Below are 24,545 nucleotides of genomic sequence, written 5' to 3'. Positions count from 1 at the left end.
TCTTTTATTCGTCGTTTTCATTCGTCGGGGTAAGATCGACATACATGAAGTGATGGCAAACGTCGTAACGCTGTTTTCAATGTGTGTATAAAGTATAAAGTGGGTATTTACTTGACTTTGCTATTGTTAATTCCAGTTCTTAGTTACGAGAGGTAAAAAAAACCTTTTGTATTAATTACTACATTATAGATATTATAACTATACCATATTCTTCACAATGATTTGTAAAAAATATGAACCCGAAAAAAAAAATTTAAACACTGGCTGTTCACTGTAGATAAAAAAGCATAGAAATGAGATCGCATACCGCGAGAGTTTCACTTTAAACCAAAGCCCTGTCGCTGGCCCCTATTTTTTTTGTGCAATGTTAAAATTTTTCGCTCTTTCTATCATATTAGGTCCTTACATATGAAATTGGCATTTTGTACGGGAGGAATATAAAGTCATTTTTTTTTGTAAAATATATTTAATTAATCAAAGTATACACCGTTGTTATCTATGCATTTTTGCCATATCATAGGTAGTTCATTGATCCCTTTACTAAAAAAAACCATGGGGGCGAGAATCAATAGATTCTTTGAAGGCGGCTTGGACTGCCGCATCGGATTTGAATTTTTTCCTTGTAAGAATTTGTCCAAATTCCGGAAAAAATGGTAATCTGTTGGAGCAAGGTCCGGGGAGTACGGTGGATGTCGCAGACATTCCAATTGTAGCTCATCTAACTTAGTGGTTGTTTGTTGTGCAGTGTGTGGTCTTGCGTTGTCGTAAAGCAGCAGTGACCTAGAGCGATTGACCAATTTCGGTTGTTTAGCAGCTAGTTCTTTCTTCATGGTTTGCAGTTGCTGATAATAGATATCTGCCGTAATCGTTTGGCCAGATTTTAGAAAGCTGTAGTGAACGACACCGGCGCTAGTCCACCAAACACTCACAAGTAACTTTTTGATTGTGGATTAATACAGTATCACTTACCCCGAAGCCTGCAGCTATCTCTGAAGTGCTTTGTGATGGATCCGCTTCCACAATAGCCTTTAATTTTTCATTTTCCACTTTGGTCTCCGGCCATCCACGGGGTTGGTTCTGAAGGTCGAAATTTCTAGAACTAAAACGTTGCAACCAAAAACGTACCGTGCTTTCTTTTGCGACACCAGCGCCGTACACATCATTAATCCTTCTAGCTGTTTCTGCAGCACTGGTGCCACGGTAAATCTCGTACTCGTAAATATACCGATATTTCATGTTTTCCATTGTGCGGTAATAAGCGACGCCAAAGAAAAAAATAATGAGGAAAAAACAAATGAATGACTGTTTTCAAAACTCAAATGTACCAGCTAAATGAATTTATAAATTTGAATTTGGAATTCCTAACCAAAGAGGAGATATTTCAGATCAAATTAGTCAGTACGACAAAACGTTAATTTTATATGTAAGGACCTAATAATTGATTTAACTTTTGTTAGAAGAAGACACAGCATTGTCTAAATAATCACTTACTAAATTAAATTATAATTAAGATCGTAAATGTTTGAAAATGACAAAAAATATGTTATTATTAAAATATGTTTTTTTATCTTGACTACTATGGAATACAGTATCATTATAATTTTCTTCAATACCATCAATAAGATCTTAATTGTAACAAGATACGAAATATTATTAAATGTATATATAACGGTAACGAAAAGGTTTCAAAGGCTGTATTGTATTCGTGGGATTATTACAAACAATATTTATTTATTTATTAGTTATCGAATAAAACTTTATTTATCCAAATATATATAGTTATAGATTCGTGTGTCTGAACATTGATTCATTTTATAAAAAAACTAACAAGGGCTGTAATATTATACATGTAGTGTTATATTTACATAACTAAATGTATCGATCATAAGGTTAATGTACTACAATTAGGGACTAAGTGGCACGTTCCTTATTCCATGTATATTGGAGCGACCTTACGAGTAAACGTGTACTAGCATTCCAATAATAGTAATAATATCACTAACAAAATTTTAACAGAACAATTGTATGTATCCAGACGAAGTAAAATTAAGGTTAAGAGTCGTTAATCGATATAGAATCGAAATTAACGTTGTTGTTGTCGTCAGTGCAGTTCATGAAACAGATAAAGACAATTTCACACATATGTAAATTAACTGAAATAATAATAATGTATTGGCATCAAATAACTTTCATAATATAGTTACAAATAATGATGACTATACACATCACCCGTACATAAAACATAACGTATTTAATCATAAAAATCTAGCATCGAAACATAGTCGAACCTGTAAGATACAAATTTTTGATGCTAGAAACAATAAATATACAGATTTCGCGCCTGTGAACTTACCAAAGTGATATACCAAAAGAATGAATGGTATATAGCCGCAAAGGAAACAAACAAATAAACGTCCATTTCAATATACCTTTATAAAATAATAACTTTAACATTAATTAAATAATAAATAACTACTATGTTTATTTTCACATCCATATTAGATATTCAGTAAATTAAGATGGTATTATAATATTTAACTTTAATAAAAGGCAGTCATGATTTACTTTTGTTATTGTTATAGATTAAAGCGATCGTTTGTTAAAAAGCTCTTTGGTGCACGATATAATGCATAATTCATTCTATGACGTATCTTCAAGGTATCTGCGATTATTTTTTTCATCTTTGGAGTTTCGTTACCTTTAATGAAATCCAGTCAAAGGGAAGAAAGAATTTAATTTAAGGCGAATCAGAAAATATTCAGCTGCCGCTCGCTAGTTATAAATCATTTGAATGCTAATAAATTCGACTAACCCCCAAGGCCCCAGGTGGAAACAGAATTTCTTCTCGCTCCATCTTTGTTTTTAAGAAAAATTGAATAATATTCTGTTTTTTATTATTAAATTCTTTCATAAAGCCAACCATGGCTTTGAGGTTTGGTTTAATATAGTAATGGAATTTCATTTGTTTTCAGATCCACGTAGTGTTGGATTATAAAAATAATTCATTATCTTTAAATAATATATTTTTATTCTTGTTAATATGTATAAAATAATAGAAAGGTTGATATTATTTATGTTCAATCAAGGAAGCATGATTAAACCATGATTAAGTAGAGAAGACATTTATAAGTAATTTGCAATTTTAAAATAAAGGAAATTCTATAGTTATAAGTGTAAAGTAGAAGAGTAAGAATTAGATATACAGCGGAGACCGAAACGATGCTTACATCTCACTGACTATGTTGTGATTGAGCTATGCAGCGGCTGGAGCGCGGCTTAGTTGCCTACGAGACCTCGCTGCGTGCACTTGTGCTACGCCGCTACGTAAGCGTAACGCGCCTACTATCGCTACGGTAATGCAAACATTATTCAGTGGTTAATGATAGTGTAATCTTTGTGAACTGTTTTTTTAAAGTTGTTCTCCTGGATTTATTGATAATAGGGACAGGTGAGATTTATTACATTTAAAGGAAGTAGAATATATAATGTTTATTTGTATTATTTTACGATCAAGATTTCCAGTTACATCATTATAAGTTAAATATACCATAGATTATTTTTTATTTATAATTAAAGTGTGTGTCAATAATTAATTAAAGATAAAATAATTTTTAATAATTTGCCTACAACAGCAAGTACGAGTAATACTTGCTACAACATACCGTTTTGAATTTTTAAATAATTTCTCATATATTTCTTTATCAATTTAGCATTTCAGATAAATTTTATGACGCACGTAGACAGCGGTAATAATTTATTAATAAAATATTTTACTATCCAACAAATCACATACACACACACATACAACAAATTAACAAAAACACCAACACACAGCTATTAATATATATGATCACAATACAATTATTTATAAAATTTTGAAGATTTTTAAACATTATCATACCACTTCTATGTTTTCGTAAGTAATAAGATATTACTTTATGTTGTTAGATCCTTTAAACGGTCGTGGTAGGTTTATTATATATTCAAAGTACAACCAGCGCACAATATTGGTAAATAAGGCACAAATATTGTTAGATGAAAAAGTTGTTGGAAATTTACATATTACGTGAGCAAATATTAATGAATAGTAAATGACGTATACATAGGTCTATTGATTTTCAATATAAAATCGATACAGCTAGTTAAGTTACTTTTTAATCGCATATCTTAAGATGATGCGTTATGTTTTTAATTTTCGGTATATGTAACGGTAGAGCAGAGGCAGCCTGTACGTATAAAACATAAGCTTATGCTCTTTTAATTAGCAAAGCATTTGCAAGCTTAATATTGCTTTGCTTATGAACTTATTTTTTCTTTATTAACTTACAAAAGATAGGGGTAATCTACCTGACTATGATCATGTGTCGACTATTATTTTAATATTTCTTTCAAATAAAAAAAAAACGTATATTTAGAATGTTTTTTTTTGTAATTGATCGTGACACATACTAAATAAAAAAAATATATCTTTAAGATCATTATAATAATAATGTAACACATTATAAATGTTTTAAGTGATTTTTTACTTACTTTTAAATTTTGTGTAAAGAATAGCATTAAAAGATCTTCTAAAGATCGGCTCAGCTTAGAGCGAAGAATCTTGATGGGAATAAAGTAGATGCGATTTATTTAAGGAAATAAATGTCAATTTAAAAATATGCGTTGTATACGCTATATATCTTTGAACATTTTTGATCATCCTCATCAGCAATTAATTATCTGCAGATAATTACATAGACTGATTTAAATGTAGGAGATTTTTTCGATAGGTATATGCATATAGTAAGAATTTTTTATTTATACTCGTAATGCTAAAAAAATGGTCAATTAATTACGTTTAAAAACAATCAGGGATTTTATAAAACCTTTTCGTTTTATTTTTGTAACGATAAAAAGCTTTTGCCGCTTACTATCTTTTCATTCCTGTCGCATGTCACATGTACTTCAAACATATATTTGTTTTTTAAATTAAACTAAGGCGCAAATGAGGATTAATTTTAATATTATAGTTAATTTTTTTAAACAATATTCTTCAGAATAATTTGTAAAATATGTGCAACATGCCAAAAATAACTAAATAGAATATTGCTGGTCGTTGTGGATAGGAAAAGCGTAGAAATAAGATCGCTCACCGAAAGGTGAGCCTGAAATTGTAGTCTGAAATTTCAGATTACATTTTCAGGCTTTATTTTTTTCGCTCCATAATCCGTAACAGCCTGTGAATGTCCCACTGCTGGGCTGAAGGCCTGCTCTCCTTTTTTGAGGAGAAGGTTCACCGTAAAACACGAGATGAATTATAATCACAAATTAAGCTTCAGTGGTGCTTGCCCGGGTTTGAACCTACGATCATCGGTTAAGATTCACGCGTTCCTACTACTGGGCCATCTGGGCTTTTTTTGGCTAACAATAAATAATTGATTGTACTTAGTAAATCATATTAATACTTAAGCATATGTTACAATTATATGTATTTTCCATTATTCTTGCATTTGATCAAAATCTATCAAGACTTGATTTTTGGAAATTATCAATTGTTCATCATCGAATATCAAAATCAAATTACATTATATTTGTTCAAAAAATAAATAAAAAAGATTAATAAAAAAATGTATAATATTTATAATATATTTTGAACTGTTGATTTGTTTCATTATATTTTATCATGTTCGATAATTCTAATATGTAGATGTTAATTATAATTGGGAATAAAATAAAGTTGTAATTTTTTTTATTTAGCAGTTTTCATACAATTTTATTTCAGATATGTGATATTATTTTCAAATTATATGAATTTCAAACATCTTATATAATACAAATAGGCAAAGACAACTTAGTTAACCTTTTTCCCTTGTTTGTTAAGCATTTTTCTTTTTGGTAACTATTGAAGAGCTATATTTATATCAATAAAAATAATTACAAATAAGAGTAAAAAAAAAATAATGAAAAAAAATCAAAATTCATGTTTTATTTGTCTCAGTTGAATATAACTTATTCGTAAGTCTTTTATATAATATGTATAAGGTTAATAACACAAGATCACAATACTCGTAGTGTGTTATAGGCTATTAATGATGTTTGATTTGCGTTATTATTGTAATCAACGTTAACGTAACAATACATTCATTATATAAAATAGAATGTTGAAAAAATTGTCTTCCTTAATTAAAAAGCAATAGAAATAATATATATTTAATATTCCCTAACGTTCGTTGTTCACAAGATCACAATTTCATCTTCCAAGTTATCATACACCCATAATATTTTTACTATATTGTGTTATAAAGTGAGATTATATTAAAGCTTTCCGAAGAAAAATAAACAATCATATAATAAAAATTAATAATGTCCCCCGAGCTAGTTTCGGCCACGGTGGCCAATCATAAGAGAGATTGCCCAACTGCGAAGGCCATATTATAGTGCATAAGTGTGTGCGCAAACACAGGTGCACTCTCTATTCCCTAACTTTCATAACTCGATGCGACGGCAATCCAATACGACTGAAAAGAGTTCAGGCGCAGGACTTCGGCTTATAATATAATATATATTATATTATAATATATATTATATTATATTATAAGCCGTTGGTCCGGCGAATATTAATAATGACCGTATGGAGTGTTGGCATGAATGCTTGCAGCATATTCCTGTTATAATATATGTAATATTTCGATCTAAGCGTCCAGAACATCTGATCATCGTCGAATCGTAGTTTAAACGAGGCTTTCCGGTGTTTCCAGGAACTTAGATATAACCAAGGTCGTGTTCAACAGGTATAAACCCTGTAACCCTGTAACAATAACGTCGAAGGGAATACACTCGAAGTTGTGTTTGTAAATAATATATACATCTGTATTAGATAATACAGTTTATTTACAATTCTTTAACCGATGCGTCATGCCTGCCAACTACTGCTACTATGGGTACTAACTGCAAGACAATTCCAAAAATGAAATGAAATCTTTATCTTTGAGCAATACATTCTGGAATAAGCTTGGTACGTATGTCCAAGTCCATATGATAGTCGTTAAAGCAGATTTGCTCTAATGGAGACCACGGATCGACAAAACAAGATGGAAGACCAGGAACTTTGATGCACCTCGCAAGATGGTTATAGCTAGCAGCACTACGAAAGGTGGAATATATGGATATATCAAAAATCATACAAGGAGTATGATTTTGCTAGTATTGGAAAATGATAAATATCCTATTATTATGATTATTTAATACGTATTACGTGTAAGTAAGGACCGCCGTTGGCGACACACATCCTTTCCCGATCACAGTTGGTGTCCACCAAGGCTCGGCCCTGAGTCCTTTTCTGTTCAGTGTAGTGCTTGACGTTGTCACAGCGAAAGCCCATGAGTCGTCTCCCTGGCTCACGATGTATGCTGATGACATGTACTGGTAAATGAGCACAAGCAGGTATTGGAGCAAAAGGTGAACCAGTGGAAGGGTGCGCTAGAGAGAGGCGGTCTGATGCTAAATGTTGCGAAGACCGAGTATATGGCCTGTGGCAGTACGGACCCCGAACCTATAAAGATAGGCGGAAAATCCGTTATCAAGACGGAAAAGTTTAAATACGACCACGACGTCAGAGCTCGAATAAACGCAGCCTGGGCCAAATGGTGGGAAGTCACCGGGGTAATCTGTGATCGCAGGATACCGGTGAAATTAAAGGGCCTTGTGTCTTCTCTCGCGAGACACGTTCAGCAACTTCACGTCGTGGAAATGAAGATGCTGCGGTGGATGTGTGGCGTTACGCGACTAGATCGCATTCGTAATGAGCACACCCGTGGTAGACTTGGCGTTTGCGATGTAGCGGATAAGTTGCAAAAAAGCCGACTGCGTTGGTTTGGCCATATTAGCCGCCGACCGCCAGACTATATCGGGAACCGATGCCTGGACTTTCTTGTCGAAGGCTCTAGATCCCGCGGCAGACCCAAGAAGCGCTAGCTCGATGTTGTGAGGAACGATATTAGAGAGCACGATATCCCTAAGGAGGACGCTTTAGATCGGGCAAAGTGGAGTGTGGTGAAGACCCCGCTATTTAGGCGTAAATTTTATAGCTTATCCAAGATTGCTCCAAGCCCGGTTGGTAATTGTACCAACTGTTTTTTTTTGCAACCACAAATAAAATGTGGTAAAAATGGATAGGATTTTTTTAAAATTAATTGTGCAAATAAGATATTACTAGCTTACTGAAGTATTATCCCTCTAGAATTTTAAGTGAGAGCGAGTATTATATCAAAAAATGATTAATAAAAGATATATATTTGTTATTTAGATTGTTTTAGTAGTGATAACCAGATAAAACAATTTATTAACAATAACATTTTACAGATTAAGTCAATTATGCATAAAGTTACAATTCGTAATTATAAATAGTCACAATGATGCGTTCCTCTTTTTTTTCTACTAGCTACAGCGCAAGAGTGCAATGTAAGTGGTAATAGTGGGGCGCGTGGATCCATGGATCCATGGATTAACTCTGTATAAGGCGAACTGTTAGAAAATATTTATTATCTTAATGATTTATGACTGTTCAAGTGTAAGTGTTGTCACGCTTACTATACAATGAAATATACAGCGAGCGTTGTTTTAGATGTATGATCTCATTACGAGTTTGTTAGTTACATGTTACCGAGTAATGATAAAACAACATCGCAAATTAATTCAAACACACTTTGTATTGTTTTGATCAAGCTTGAGTGAGCTAGTGTAATAACAGGCACATTAAGGTCATAAGATCCTAACATCGTGGTTGGCAGTGCTTTAACGATATAATTGATGATGTAATATGTAAGATGGCTTAAATTTTTTTTTTTTACCGTGCCAATATGTATGGGCGAAAAAAATATTAAAATTTAAAATTAGTGTATAATAACAATTAAGAGTAAGTAACCGATACAACATTAATTTGAAAATATTCTCTTATGAACTACAAGAATAACTTAAGCTATTTAAATTAGTAATAAGCTATTTAATCTGTTAAATTAGTAATAAGCTATTTAATCTTTTAAATTTTTTACTTTATATTTCTATTTAATCGAATTAGTAGAACTCGATTTAAACTAACGATCCACAGATCTCCGTAAGACCTATGGGTTTCAACATTGAAATTCCATTTAAGTTTCTCCTGAATACAAAAGTAAAACTTTATAAGCAATTTACTTCGTTTCCTTAAGAATAAATTACCTTTATTCCTTGAGTATTGTATATTTTGTATATGTTTTCGTTTACTTTGAAAATAAACAAGGTGCTTTTTTGCTCGGTACACTTGAACCTTTTATCTCCCGGTACCTTGTTGGTGCCTTGCTAAAAGTGCATTTGTAGTAAACAATTATTATTGGTTTTTATATAAGGTATACAAAATATGATAAGGTATATAAAGTTGTATAACAAAAATATTTGCGTCTATTTGCAAACTATAATATACTAAGACAAATAAGATTGATGTATGTATGTTTTTAAGGTATTAATTTATTTATCAGTGTTCTGTTATGCTATTGTGACAAAAATATATGCCAAAAACACAGTATCAGCCATTAATAGTTAGAACCGAGGAATGTTTCGTGGATTGCATAATAAATTAGATTTTTTTATCTTTGTATTATATGGTATTTAAGGTTTTTCAGTCGACGGTTTACTTATTCAAGTCACTATCGGTTCAATAACTTTTGAAAGGGCGCTTCCGAGTATTTCAATATATCTTACATTGCATTACAACAAGTTATTGATTTTTTTTTGTCAAAATTTCTGAGTAGCAGCCCGGAGTCTGGAAGTTGGAAGGGTGTATACTCCCGTGCCTTGAAAAGCACAAAAAGCCATTGGTCCTGCGCCTCTCTTTCCGATCGTGCCGATTGCCGTCCCGTCGGATAATGAGAGTTAGGGAATAGACAGTGCACCTTTTTTTGCGCACATAATTGTGCATTATAGTATGCCTTTCGCAGTTAGCTAATCTCCTTGAGTTTGGCCGCCGTGGCCGAAATCAGTCCGGAGGACATTATTATTGTTAGTGCTAAGAGCATATAAATACATATATGCATAATGTATACGTTCTGCGTATTTTTCCATGCGTTTATTTATTATTATTTAGTGTTGGTTCAACGTACATTCGTCCCATATTATGAAATAGATCTCTTGAAAAAGGTGCCCCGTTATTTTTTTTATTACAATAGTTCACCGCCACTCATAGACCTTGGCACTATAAAAAATATTTAGCATCCCTTACATCGCCAATGTGCCACCAACCTTGGGAACTATATTTTTATGTCCCTTGTGCCTGTAGATACACTGAATTATTCGCCCTTCAAACCGGAACACAAAAATTTTTCATTGAACACAGCGGCATTTTTTAGCTTTTTGCGTTATTATACCAGTCCTAACTTCTAAACGAAAGGTCTGATTCAAATAATTCAAATAGGAATTTACATGTATATAATGAAACTTTATTACAAAGCTATTTTATTACATTAGGATATTTTTTTTAGCCTTTTGCCGTCCACTGCTGGACGAAAGCCTCCCCCATAGAACGCCAACCATCCCAATCTTATTAGATTAATATCATCTAAATATGATACTAATGTTATCATCGATTTAACCAGTGTTTTTATTGATTAATTTGAACAAAAAACAGTTATTGTAATTTAACTATAATATTTAGATATATGGCCTTGCGGACTTTTTTGTAGGTAATAATTAGTGCTATAAATATGTAATATATTATTTTAAGGCATCATCAATATTTTTTGCAGCGCACGCCAAATAGTGACTTATATGAAAAAAGGTTCTCTATTTTTTTTTTTTAAAATTAAAATATAGCCTATATTACTCGATGATAATTAGCTGTCTGTAGGTAAAATAATTTATAAATCGGATTAGTAGTTTTTGAGTTTAACTATTAAAAACAAACATACACAAAATCTAATTTTACATCTTTATAATATTAGTACAGATAAATAATTATATTTTGCTATAGGAAAAGCTACCTAGCAAAAGGATCGTCCTGTTCTTATTTGTAATTTCTGTTTAAATGTGTGTTCTTCTATTCTTTCCTATTCGATTCTATGGCTACATTTTTTTCTCGACTCTGTTTTCGATGAAACATAGCTAAATATTGTTTTGTTATTATTGTATGAGAGTAGTTATTATCTATGATACTTTTTTTGAGTAACAACTATACGTAACGAATAACTTATATGTTTATGTAAGTGCGGCGTTAGTTTCCTAAAAATCAATTAATTTAACATTAAGTTCATTAAATAACGTGAGCTCCGGGTAATATTAAATAATATAATATTAAAACCGTTGGAATAAGATATTTTCTTCCTGTAAAATGGAATACATCGGTGAAAACCGCATTCATTTCCATGTTAGTTTCCAGTAGTTTTTGCATGATGCGCGTACAAATATACAAACAGATGGACAAAAATTGTAAAAACTGTTGTTTTAGCTTCTGTTACTTTAATAAACCCCCATATTTTTATTTTTTCTAAACCCTTAATGTACATGCATAATATGTATAAATTTTAAATTAACTTCTTTTTTGCGGTAGATTAGTCCGTCGTGGTAAAAAAAAATTGAATCGTATTTACATAAGCCTAATAAAGTCGGAGTGGTAGTATGTACATATGTATATACCTAAAACACATATATATATATATATATATATATATATATATATAAATGGGTTGACAATAAGTTTCCACTATTAGTTTTTTTTAAGTTTAATTATCGCTCTTCATCGAACTCAATCAAAGGGCAGAACGAGGTGAGACTTTGAAGCCAAAATTTACAGTTTTTAACTTGACATATTACTCATTCTTTCAGCAATGCCATTTTCTCCATACATATCACACATGTCATCAGCAGCTTCTGAGGTTTTAGAAGTTTGTTTAAGTGCAAAAAAGGTATTGTAGAAAATTTCCCTTTTTTCCGAATTTGAATATTACAATGATCTGACAATAAACATAAAATACAGATTCCGGTAGAACAAAACATCATATTATAAAAAAAGTTTATAGTTATTATAAATGTTTTATATACCTGCAAAAGTAAACTACGCGGTACGTTAAGATGAAATGTTTTATACAACAAGTGATTAATGATAGCATAAAAAAATATTACTGACATGCACAATTTTTAACTTAAATAAAACGGCATGAATATAGTTTACAACCTAGTAATAATCATAGTAAAAAAGCAAGAATGCACCCTTGCATATAATAAAATTAAACATTTTTTTACAAAGTTTTGAAATAATAAAAATGAAAAACTAGTAATTTATTTCGCTATGTACCAAGTTGGGTCGTTGACATGCGAATGGACCAATAAACTAAAGTGTCAAGTGTGGCGACGTGTCGCTTTGACGTATCGACATCCAGCCAGGGGTCGCGGCTGCCAGCCATTTCTCTAGCTAACGATAAAACGGAGACGATGCCTCAATGTTTATGCATTCCAAGTAAGTGCTTCACTAAAAAGTGATTTATGTGGAAAGTGTTTATTGAAAATGGAATAATGTTAACTTATTTCTTTTGAATAAGTATTTATTTTTGTATAATACATATTTTGTGTAATTGATATCCAAAATATATTCTATTTTAATTTTTTCGTGAAGGTTCTTTTATAGTCAATTTGATATAAAATTTAGACTCATATATTTGAATAGAATTGTATTAGACTACGCGCATATGACGTATCTGCATTCAGTTCAATTTCAGTTATTGCACAAAAGGTTCAGTGCGGTATTTTAACTGTACTGTAACTGCTTGATAGATTGGAACTCAATCTCTTATTGATACAAAATGTAAAAAAAAATCTTCTAAAATAATGAAATATAAATTTCATATTCTGATATAATTTTCTTTTTTAAATGTTAAAATTAGTAATAATGATTTGCCTTTATTTCATTTTTTATGATTATAGTCAAAGTCCTTTTTAAAACTAATAACATTAATTATAAAAGTAATTTAAAAGTAATATATCATGTGTAATTTAAAATAATATTGTATATTAGTTCAAGTAATTTTAACAACCTGGAAAGCAGTACATTAATCTGAAATAGTTCGATAAAAATATATTCCAGAATATTATTTATTAATTCATTGCACATAAAAATATGAAGTATAGGAGTTGTTTTTCCCTATCTCGTTTCATACAAGATATAATAAAGGAAAGGTTTATGGCTTGATAATAATTACGAGACGGTGGAGGGCATGCGGAATATTCCGAGACGAGCTCGTACATGACATTAAAGCCAGCTTAATAATAGCTAACGAAAACTTTTTGCGAAAGAATGTACAACGCACATACATCGTATCTTAGATCATATTATATTATCCATTAAACTGTTGTAACAAACATTATTTAGCAAGAATAACTATAAAATTAATTATTAAAAGGATAAACTGCTTCTGTATAATACTTCCTCTTAGAATAGCGTAATATTATGGTGCTTATAACATGGAGTCTAAGGAGTAGGATTTCCGTGGTTATCCCCAAGGGAATATTGTAGCGGAACTACGGGTTAGTACGCAGCCTAACAAGACTCTCAATTAAAAAGGATCTCGCTTGCAGTTTACTGCAAAGAGTTCCATAATTAGCTGATGCTATAGTTTATTTATTTTAATTGTAATATTTCTCTGTAATGACATAATCAACGACCATAAATAAAATAATAGTTTTAAACTTACACTTATAATTATAAAATTAAAACAAAATATTAATTTTAACTAGTAATGAGTGTGATAGATAAATATTTTAATTATTTATTATTCTTATAAAATAACTTCTTAATAGGGTGTTAAAACAAAGCACGCGGAAGTTTTAAATACACTACTTCACTAGTTCTAATTGCCCACATTTATGAAGACAGCTGTGGATTTTCCAAGCTGTAAAATGCTCGGTTGAGACGGTGAATGTGTCCGCAATTGTTCCATTGAAACGTTCCCCCGGGCGCCAATAGCAAAACTTTGGAACACGAGATGCGAGTATTACAGCCGAAGAATATACGCGGTTCTTCGGAAAGCAACTTTCTTACATAACTCCTGAATATATTCAGCTCGAATAACGTTTGAAACTCAAGTGACGTAACACGATGGGTTGTATGGTTTAAAAGATATGGTTTATTTTGTTATATTTTATAAATGATTCGAAACCACCACCAGTCGATATAGACATCTCAAGCAATACAAGAAAATCTGAGAAAACTTTAAATTTCATCTTGTATTCGATGACGCAAATAACCGCCATTGAATTACGTCGCGTATAAATGTAGCATTGCAATTTTACCATTTATGGACGTATAAATTCCAAAAACTTTAACCAGACACATTTATATAGAATTTACGATATAACAAATATTTGATCTGTAATTTAATTAGCTGTTTTAAGGGCAGTACTGCAGTATGGTTTCTGAAATAACAGAAACGGTGCAATTAGTTAAGCAGCTCAGCAAATAACGCCATGTACCATCCCTCTTTGTTGACGTGCATGCAGGCTTTCAATTTAAATCTATATTCCTATTACATAAATCTGTTTCAGTCAAACCGAGCGGTTTGATTAAAGCACATTTGCATGCTGACGATATATTGAACGTGTCAATGAATTCCTTTAAAGGTACCATATTCAAATCAAACAATCCCAGGTAATAAAAGCATATTGACAGAGGTTCACTTAGTATGAATGATTTTCAAATCTATTTCAGTCGTCAAGTTATTAATAGATTTGTCGATACTCACGCTTTATTAGCTGCTATTTATAATGTCTAGACATAATTATATATTTTTTTTAAGAAAATTAATTTTTGAAATAATTAAAATTTATTGAATATTATTTTTTTTACTCTCATAATGTCGATTGAAAAGAGAAAATTATGTGTCTTTGGATTTGATTCGGGTAAAAGAATAACTTATTAAATGCTTTTATGCCTACAATAACAAATCAATTGAAGGACAATGCCAGAAGCTTTATAGAACTTTGATCCAATCAGTTTACAAGCAAGATATTATTTTATTACTCACTCGTCGTGTCATTCTTAAAGGAGAGTAGCCGTTAGCTAGGGGGTCCGAGGCAATGGAATGAAACTAATGACAACATCCCTATTTTTACCAGTTAGTGATCTGAATCCAGTATATAAAACTTACCATTTTTAACAAATAGATAACAAAAAAATGCCTGCCTTTAGGCAATTGGTTGCAGTCTCATTTGAAAACGATAACTAATTCGTTTTTTTAATGTCATTATTTTAGTATTAATAGTATTGTTGCTGTGCTTCCAATGCTATCCTAGGAGCCATTTATGTAAGAAATTGGTATTCTTACTATAAATATTATATAGATTAGGCCAGAAATAATATATAGATTAGAGCTGAAATAAATTAATGTTAAAATAATTTTTTATCAGTAAGTTTTCCAAAATAACAACTCACAGCTACAAGTCTGTTCATATGATCATTGACATTTATTGTAATCATTTTTACCAATGTTAATTAATCAAGAATACAAGTCGCTTTGATTAACTAGGCAATTCGTAATTGCCTCAAATATTTTAATATTTTAGATGAAAGATAATATAATATAAAACATCTTTGTATTCTGAAGCAAAATTTTGATGTCTGAATATATTAAAAAAAATTATTTTGCATAAAAAATGTCTACAAGGGTAACCACTCACCATGAGGTGGCCCATTTGAAAGTCTGTTTAAAAAAACACCTACATACATAATAATACAATATATCTAGTGGACATATTAACCATTGTTCATTATATATTGGGATACATATTATTATATTTAAAAACAATCTAAATTTCGAACCGGTGGTAGCTTAACGTTTTTAATTTTTGCTAATATTGTAAAATTACAATACAACAGTTTACTTGAATAAAGTGTATTTTAATTACAAACATATATATAAACGATGGTAAACTCTATACTTTAGGCTACCGTGATGTGAAAATCATGTCAGTCCGATTTCGAAAAGTATTTGCGTAAATCCCGTTAAGATAAATAAAAGAGGTGTTTTAAAAAAAACTAATTATTTTATATTCAAGAAGGCTCCTATTATTGTTGAATCGGCATGTTACATGATTAAATCGAAATTTATAATTATATTTAAATTTTAAGCTTTTTACCCATCTATATTTTTCCATCACAATGGTAACCCCTATTTGTTTGCCAAAAAAAGACCGCTATGTATTGATTGTAGTCGCCAAAGTTGTATGTTACTTTTAACTAGGTTGTTTCCATGTTTTGTAAGTTTTTAATCTTAGTGATGTACAATAAATTCAAGTAAAGTATTAGTAGTGGACCTAGCGGATCTTTATCTTGGAAATTCTCAAAACTACTCCGATTTTGATATCAAAATATGTAAATATATTTCAAAACCATTTATTAAAAATACTTCAACCTTTATAATAAAAAAAAAATACGCTCAAGACGGAAAGATAGATAAATTAAATTTTTTGCCAAAAACTTCTTAGTAATAATAAAATATTCTTATAATCAGGCTTCTCAATTTACGATAAGTTTGTTAGTAAAAAAATATATATAAGTAGCTCATTAACTTTTTGCAAACAGTTTTATAAAGGCAATTTATTAATTTCACGTTATAAATAATTATATATATTTTCACAACATATTTCTCTTATATTCATAATTATTACTTTTATGGGTATAGGTGGTGGAAAATTAGTGCTGATATTGCCATTGCAAGCCATTGTTTTGCACAGGCTTCAGTGCATTACCGGGTACATTTGCTCCCACTCCAGTGCACGTCATTATATAACAATCAAATATAACTATTTTATTATCTTATTAATTTAGTGTCCAATTAAAGTCGTCTAATAACAAAAAAAAAGCGTGCCTGAGTTCTCTCAATCTCTCTACTTTCTTCTCAAAAAAAAGGAGAGGTGACCTAGTCCAGCAATGTGACATTTACAATACTTGAATATTTGATTATTTTTAAATAGATTTCTAGTCTTTCATATAATTAGAAAATATTATTAATCAGGAAATATTTTTAATGTTCTTTGCCTAACGAATTTTTGGTAAAAAACTGTGCTATCCAGCTTTTAAGAAGTTGCAAACATGAGAACGTATTATTAAATATTATGACAACGATCCAAACTCCAAAAAAGATATCTGATATGATATACATTTTAATTAAAATTGCGCTTAGTTTGTAGTGTTTATTTTATTGATTTGTTAAAATCCTATTTTTTAAATTGAACTTAAGTAATAATATAATTTTAATAGTACATGCCTGACTCTCTTTTAACCCTTATTTGGTACTAAGTTTTCATTTTGTATCCAACAGATAACATTTTCAATTCTACCTACCTTAACATATATTAGTAAGGTAAGGCTTACATTAAACGTTTATATGGGCCAGGACCTTCACTGTCATAAGCAGAACACCCAACAAAGATTTCATCACAATCGGATGAATGGCTTAGGAATATATAGAGGACAAAAATACAAACATTAATTTTTATTTATTAAGAACGATGAACAAATCTCAAACTGATAGTCACTTAGAATTATCTTGCACTGCGATGTGGTGACTATGCGCTTTGTTCAACTCAATTATTTTGCTGAATGAATAATTACTTTGCGAATGAAACGGGAAGGTAATAATGGTAACAATATATCAATAATCGAATGTATATTTATATCTCAATACTTTTCCACTTCACAATTGTTATTTTTCTGTTGTCACGGCCACTTCATCTCATCCGTTATTTTGGTTGCCATAGCAAAATTTTTGTACAAAAATGAATGACGTTCCGAAATTAGCCGATCAGGTATTAAGTTCTGCTGTCATTCGAATGTGACGCCAGTAATGGTTACAGGCGGGTTTGGTATACAGTACCGGCTTTAACTGTCGTGGCATGACAATGCATGATAAGAGTATATCTTAAATATTTTTGTGAATTTTCTTATTCTCATCGCAAACTGTAGGATAAAAATATGGCCATGGAATAAGAAACCAACGTGAATATTTACGTTTATTTATTATTAATTTTGAGCCCGCAGCTTTTCTTTTTTCTGCGAAGAAGTATCATCCTATCATATTTAGTAGTTTAATGTATGGTACCATATATCAGTATAGTTGTATATAGCAAACCACATTTTTTTATACTCTGTGGATCACATTCCATGATTTAAAAAATACCGCATGAAATTTAATCGTAATGTGCGGCCTATAGCGTATTATTAAGATCTTAATATCCACCCATATTCTTATGGGATGTTTTATATAATAATGATGTAAGCCCTTATATGAATTGGTAATTGAATGGTTATTTTGTTAATTGACTTATAACGATGAGTAATACCTGAAAGTGTAACAAACAAAGTCACTTTTGTTATAATATTAGTTAAGATAACCTTGTAATTTATATTAAAATGAATAACGTTTACTTAATGACTGCGCAAAATAATTACAATATATTATTTAGCTTAGAAGTAAATACTTTTCTAAATGAATACAGTACTAATTAAAACTACAAATTATAAAATAAAACCCTTACAAAAATATTTGTCTTGATGTATAAATTTTGGAATACTCAACTTGAATTTATACTTAACTTAAAATGTTACAATTAATCGAAAGAGATTCTATGGTTATAAAACCGAATTAGACGTTTTAAAAAAATGATCCTTAATAAGAAGAGCTTAGTAGGACACAAGAAAAACCATCGTAATTTCCGAACAGATGAAATAGGGCCCTGCTTAAATCCAGCAAAAAGCCTTGAAATTGGAAAAAAACAGCCATTGGATAGATTAGCCGTGTTGGGGCGCGAGCGAACCATTTATTGAAAGTCGGGGGCCAACGCGTGAAGCCATTAGTCCTGGCGTTCGCTTGAAAAAGTGTCGCTTTCGCTGAAACATTACGCTGGGGCGCGCTATTCAATTGCTGAATGTATTTTATTCGGTTCCAATCGATCTTTAGACAACAGAACGCACGTTAAATGGAGTGTCTCGCGAGGCAGTAGGTAAATTGCAAATCAATGATGATATTTTACATTTTACTCTCTTATAGAAATGTTTATACACACATTAAATTAATGCTTTGACAAACTTAGGGTTATAAAAACGTACGCATTATTTATTTATTGGCTAAATTATATAAACTTATACAGGTTAAATTATATAAGATCACATAAACAACCAAAAAAACATACATATGATATAAGCGAGATGCCACTGACTAACTGACTCATCTCGAAATATGCGAAACAATATAATAATAATAATATCCTGGAACATTTTTCACACACGGCCATCTGATCCCAAATTAAGCTTGTACAAAGCTTGTACTATGGAAACCAGACAACTAATATACTACTTATACTACTTATCTTTTGTAAATACATACTTATATAGATAATTACACCCAGACTCAGAAAAAACAGACATGAAAAATAGTACAGTTACTCCTTAGCTCCTTACCTCATAGCTACGAAGATGCCCACTAAAAACTGATTTAACGCAAATCCTGTCCAAAAAAAATTTCAGTGCCTATTCGTTGAAGCCAGTACTTTATTTAATAGAATATGAAGATTGAATCTAGCAATTGTCAACGTTTGAATAAACAATTTACTGTGGTAACTTATTTTGTAAAGATCCTTTTAAGGTAATGATCCAATTCCGGTTTTACCCTCTTGGGACTTTTACGGTTATTTAATTTTAACTAGATAACTTATTTAAGAAGATTGATTTTTATAAGAGGGTTATTTTATATAAAGAATACATAGTATAACGTAATACCTATTTTGATTTTAAGTATTATTTAATATTAAAATATGACGGCCTTACTTATAAGCATGGCTTTGCGGCTGATTTCTCTCTTACTGCCATTATTGATTTGAGATACGTAAGAACAGTGTTATTTAATTAATCATCCGCTATAAAACAACTTTTACAAGTAAGGCATGTGAGTGTGTTTTTGTAAATATTTGTAAGTATGTAATTTTTATCTTGGCATTACAAAAGTAAATAAAATTTGTATAATATTAAGTAACCTGTCTTCTTACGTCCTATTAAAATGTATATACTTATAATATATTACAGACATCATTTTTTTTAGAAATATTAATAGCTTTGCCAATTTGGTATATGCGCTTCACTTTCGTATTTATAATGTTAGTATAGATGAGAATCTAAGGCTTGTTCGAGCCTAAACTTCGATTCCATTGGCGCGTCCTTTAACTACACGTAAGTCACTAATTGAACTTTGTTGATGAGTAAATTCGACAAGCGAAGATTTTAAATTTCGTTGCTCTCTTTTTTTATAGAATAGGAAAGCGGACGAGCATATGGGTAAGTGGTCACCAACGCCCATAGCCATTGGCATTGTAAGAAATGTTAACCATCGCTTACATCACCAATACATCACCAATGCGCCACCAATCTTGGGAACTAAGATGTTATGTCCCTTGTGCCTGTAATTACACTGGCTTACTCACCCTTCAAACCGGAACGTAACAATACCAAGTACTGCTGTTTTGCGGTAGAAAATCTGATGAGTGGGTGGGACCTACCCAGACGAGCTTGCACGAAAGTCTATCACCAGTATCATCCATCATTATCCTCACATAGTCTGAAGCTGCAAATAATTCAAATCTGCCAAAAATATCGCAACTGCAGTGCCATACTACAGAGCGAACCAAATATGTATCGGTCAACGCAAATATTTGCCTTATTTTATTTATTTCATTTTTAAATAAAGAACTAAAAGTGAAACACGTGTGCAAATATATATTTTGAAGAATCAAAATAAAATTTTATGACAATGTAGGCAATGTAATTACATTACAATAAAAATATGACTTTTAGCATTTAAAAAACATAACTTGCATAGACTATTCGTCTTTACTTTATAATGCTAAGCAACTTATTTACTTTATAATGTCATGCAATAAAAACAACTCTAATTATCTAAAATAATAAAGATTTGTTTTAACTGATACATCAAATATTTTTACTTTATATTCGAAGGTCAAGTGAAATTACTGTTTTTTCATCTTTTCAGTTTAGTATATTATGCATACGGATTGTCGGATAAGGGTAGCTCTCGATTTGATAAAAACAGTCCCGCAAATACTTTAAAAGTTGAAATAGACATTAATAAATAAGGCATTTTTACTGAATATATGTATAAATCTTAAAAATTGGGGAGATGATAATAGTTGTTTTTCATGCAAGTTTTATATATTGATAAATAATCTACATTTGGGAAGCTTATCTCGTAATATAGTCATTAAACTTGGTGATAAAGCTTTGCAACCCCGTCTGCATAGGTACCGGTAGGTGGCGGTAGAATATATGATTGGGTACTCATATATTCCACCGCCAAGCAGGAATACTTTGTATTTTTTGTTCCGGTTTGACGGATAACTATGGATAATAACTAGTGTAACTACAGGCACAAGGGACGTATCATCTTAGTTCCCAAAGTTAGTGGCACCCAAAGGGATAATTAATTAACATTATTAATACTTCTACTAATAAAATTGTCTAAATGGTGGTGATTACTAACCAACGGGGGACTTACTTACCAGTGCACCTAACAAATATAATGAAAATAATATTTAATTAAAATGCGCTTATAAACGGTTATTTAAATAAGTATGTTTTGATTTGATTTTAAAGCCATTTTGGAACTATAATAAATTATCATGACAGTTTTTTGCCAATCAGACTAGCAGTTTTCGCGGAAAAAATAAAATATAAAAAACTTTTTTGTTCGTAACATACACGTACACGCAGTAATTATAAAGGCGGAATAAAAGCCCTTGGGCATTCTCATCCAGCTTACCCTAGCTTGATCAGAAACATTGTTCAGAAAAAAATATTAATATGGCATGACTAAATTCATTGATATAGCTTTAAAAAATATTTTTATCTAATGAAAAAAAGTGACGTTATCCGAATTGCAATTTTACTCGTTGTGGTTTGTGTAGGTAGCTCTGAGTAGGTAGCACCACTCGCCAATTTAATTCAGATAAAGCGCATAATATACTGGATCAGATAAATAAAGACAGTGTTCTTACATATTCGTAGATGTTTATATTTCTTATAGTACCAGTGCCGATGGACGAAAATTATCAATTGCATTAAGGTGACATTTTTGCTCACATTTTGCTTTTGGTCTTTCTTATAAAAATGACAATATTTAAAAGAAAATAATCAACCATAAAGTGTTATATACTAAAATTTAAATACAAATTTAACGTTAATAACAAATATGCTTTTTTGTTACAGATTTCCATGGTCACTTGAAGAAGGAAGATGCTCACCCATAAAATACAATATATGGAATAGACTACAATAAATTATTTAGAGTATGAAACAGCATAACATATTTTAGTATTAAAAATGATGATGGTTCTAAGGAAGTCATGTGGCTGCCGTCACAGAACACTCGTGACCTAATGTGGCTGCGGTCTTCGGACAAGAAGCATGGCTTCTCAACTTGCCACGATATTATTGTGGCTTGGTGGAAGTAAGTTCATTTGTATTATCACTGTGGTCAATTTAAAAATAGTACTTGAAGTTCCTTATATATAATAGGCAAAGACAAAATAGTTTAGTTCTCTGTCGACCGATTTTTTAACTGATATTGATGAGAAGAGAAAATGTTTGGAACATGCAAAATATACGTTTTCCTCAAATTTTCGATAATTATTAAGGTCGAATTTCGACTATTGAGCGAACACTAGTCCCTTAGTTATTTAGGTTCCCTTGTAATAGTCTCTTAATTTTAAGAAGTTTATTTTGAAAGAAGGTAAATAATTTGATGTTTAGTTATGTATATTTTTGTAGTATTTATGTAATGCACGGTAGGTATCAAGTGTAGGTACTAACTGTACACACATAAACAACAATTCCAAAGACTAATTTTACGTATATAGTTTTACCAAACCTCTTACTTTAATGATAAAATCTCTTATACATTTTTTTTTTGTTTAATAAATATATTTTTGTATAAATTTTGTGCAATTGGTATTCAAATGTAACATAAATCGTATTAAAGTAAAAGATCGAACCCCGTGTAAAGGCGTTGAATTATTAAAATCACTTCGATACAATCGGGTTTCGAATCCGATCCCTAAAGAAAAGCTGATTACTGAAATACCCAAAGGTTCGTATACCAAAAAATCTCTAAAGTGCCAATCCAAATAGCACCTCAAGTTGGTGAGGGGTATTCGTTCGGATCAAACAATTCCCTCCATTTATTATGGATATGCCGCATCTGCTACATCATTTCCGTGTATATTTATCATTAAAATTCACTTTCATTTAAGTGGATCACCCGACATGCACGTAAACACTTAAGCAGAGATTTTTTTTAAACATTTTATTAAAATTCATAACGATTCGCCTTTTCAAAAAATATTCCATTAATAAGCGTGGCCTCATGACATTTTTATTATGTATACAAAACGAGCCGAGATAGAGTCAATTTCAAATCTAGTCAACAAAAAGTTTTCATGAATTTACGAATATATATATATATATATATATATATATATATATATATATATATATATGCGTGTGTATTCACCAATCCACATTGTAATAGCTTAGTAGCATAAGCCCCTAAAATATTCTTATTCATTTGGAACATTTCAAACTGATAAGACGAACTATATAGATAAATAATACTAATCAACCCTAATACGCCGTAAAGCTATGAACTATAAACCCAATATATAAAGTAAGTAAAACTCCCTGAATTATACGACTTTTTGACATTTATGGCCAACTAGAGAAAATGTATTTGGAAATTAAGTTACCAGATTACGAAGACGATTGTTGATGATACCGGATGAGCGTGCACATAAAACTATTTTTTGCGTCAGATTTATAGCGGAAGGGTTAGGGATGCTATCGATTCAATGGAAAAGTTTGGGACGTAAAAGCGAATGACGTCATCAGCACTATCGAATAATAAGAACAAAACAAAATAGTATTAAAGATTTAACTAATATATAAAAAGGATGTTTAAAAAATTTTAATTCTTAAGAAAATAATATTACTAACATTCATCTTTCGGAATATGGTATCCTTTAAAAGCGCCTGAAGCGGATATTACTCATTCATTATAATTGTTATATATTTTTATTATTGTAGTAAATGTATGCGCAATATGTATATTTATTATAAGTAATGTATTTAAAAAAATCACTGTAATTTTTACTGCATCATTTTAATTTTGATCTGTATATATTTAGAGTAGTCTTCAACAAAATAGTTGGTTTATTAATAATATTGCTTGAATCAAGTTGTTTTTACTGTTTGATACATAAATCAATTCGATACTCAAATAAATTAATGATTTCTTTCTAATTCCTGGTATACATGTATTTTATTAATCAAATCATAACAAAATCTACGTCAAAATAATACGAAGTTGTATACAAATTTATCGAAAGCAATCATGATGAAATATTATGATGTGGCAGAAATCGTAAATTGAATTTGGTTACATTGTAATGAGTTCATGCCGAGAATCGTGTACTGAGTTTGATCTTAAATT

General features: G+C 30.8%; 1 protein-coding gene across 2 annotated transcripts in view; it reads left to right on the top strand.

Moving 5' to 3' along the window:
• The first annotated feature begins 3,354 nt into the window (after window positions 1-3,354).
• The window catches only part of LOC126768825 (uncharacterized), a 38,179-nt gene continuing 16,988 nt past the window's right edge, over window positions 3,355-24,545 (top strand). For both annotated transcript variants that reach the window (XM_050487171.1, XM_050487172.1), the window contains exons 1-2: window positions 3,355-3,448; window positions 22,268-22,508. In XM_050487171.1, coding sequence (XP_050343128.1) covers window positions 22,466-22,508 — 43 coding nt within the window. In that variant the 5' untranslated portion in view covers window positions 3,355-3,448; window positions 22,268-22,465. The remainder of the gene's footprint in view (window positions 3,449-22,267; window positions 22,509-24,545) is intronic.

Source organism: Nymphalis io, chromosome 5 (assembly GCF_905147045.1).
Source record: "Nymphalis io chromosome 5, ilAglIoxx1.1, whole genome shotgun sequence".
Classification (NCBI taxonomy): Eukaryota; Metazoa; Arthropoda; class Insecta; order Lepidoptera; family Nymphalidae; genus Nymphalis; species Nymphalis io.
The sequence above is the reverse complement of the archived record's forward strand: the minus strand, read 5'-3'. Positions and strand labels throughout refer to the sequence as shown.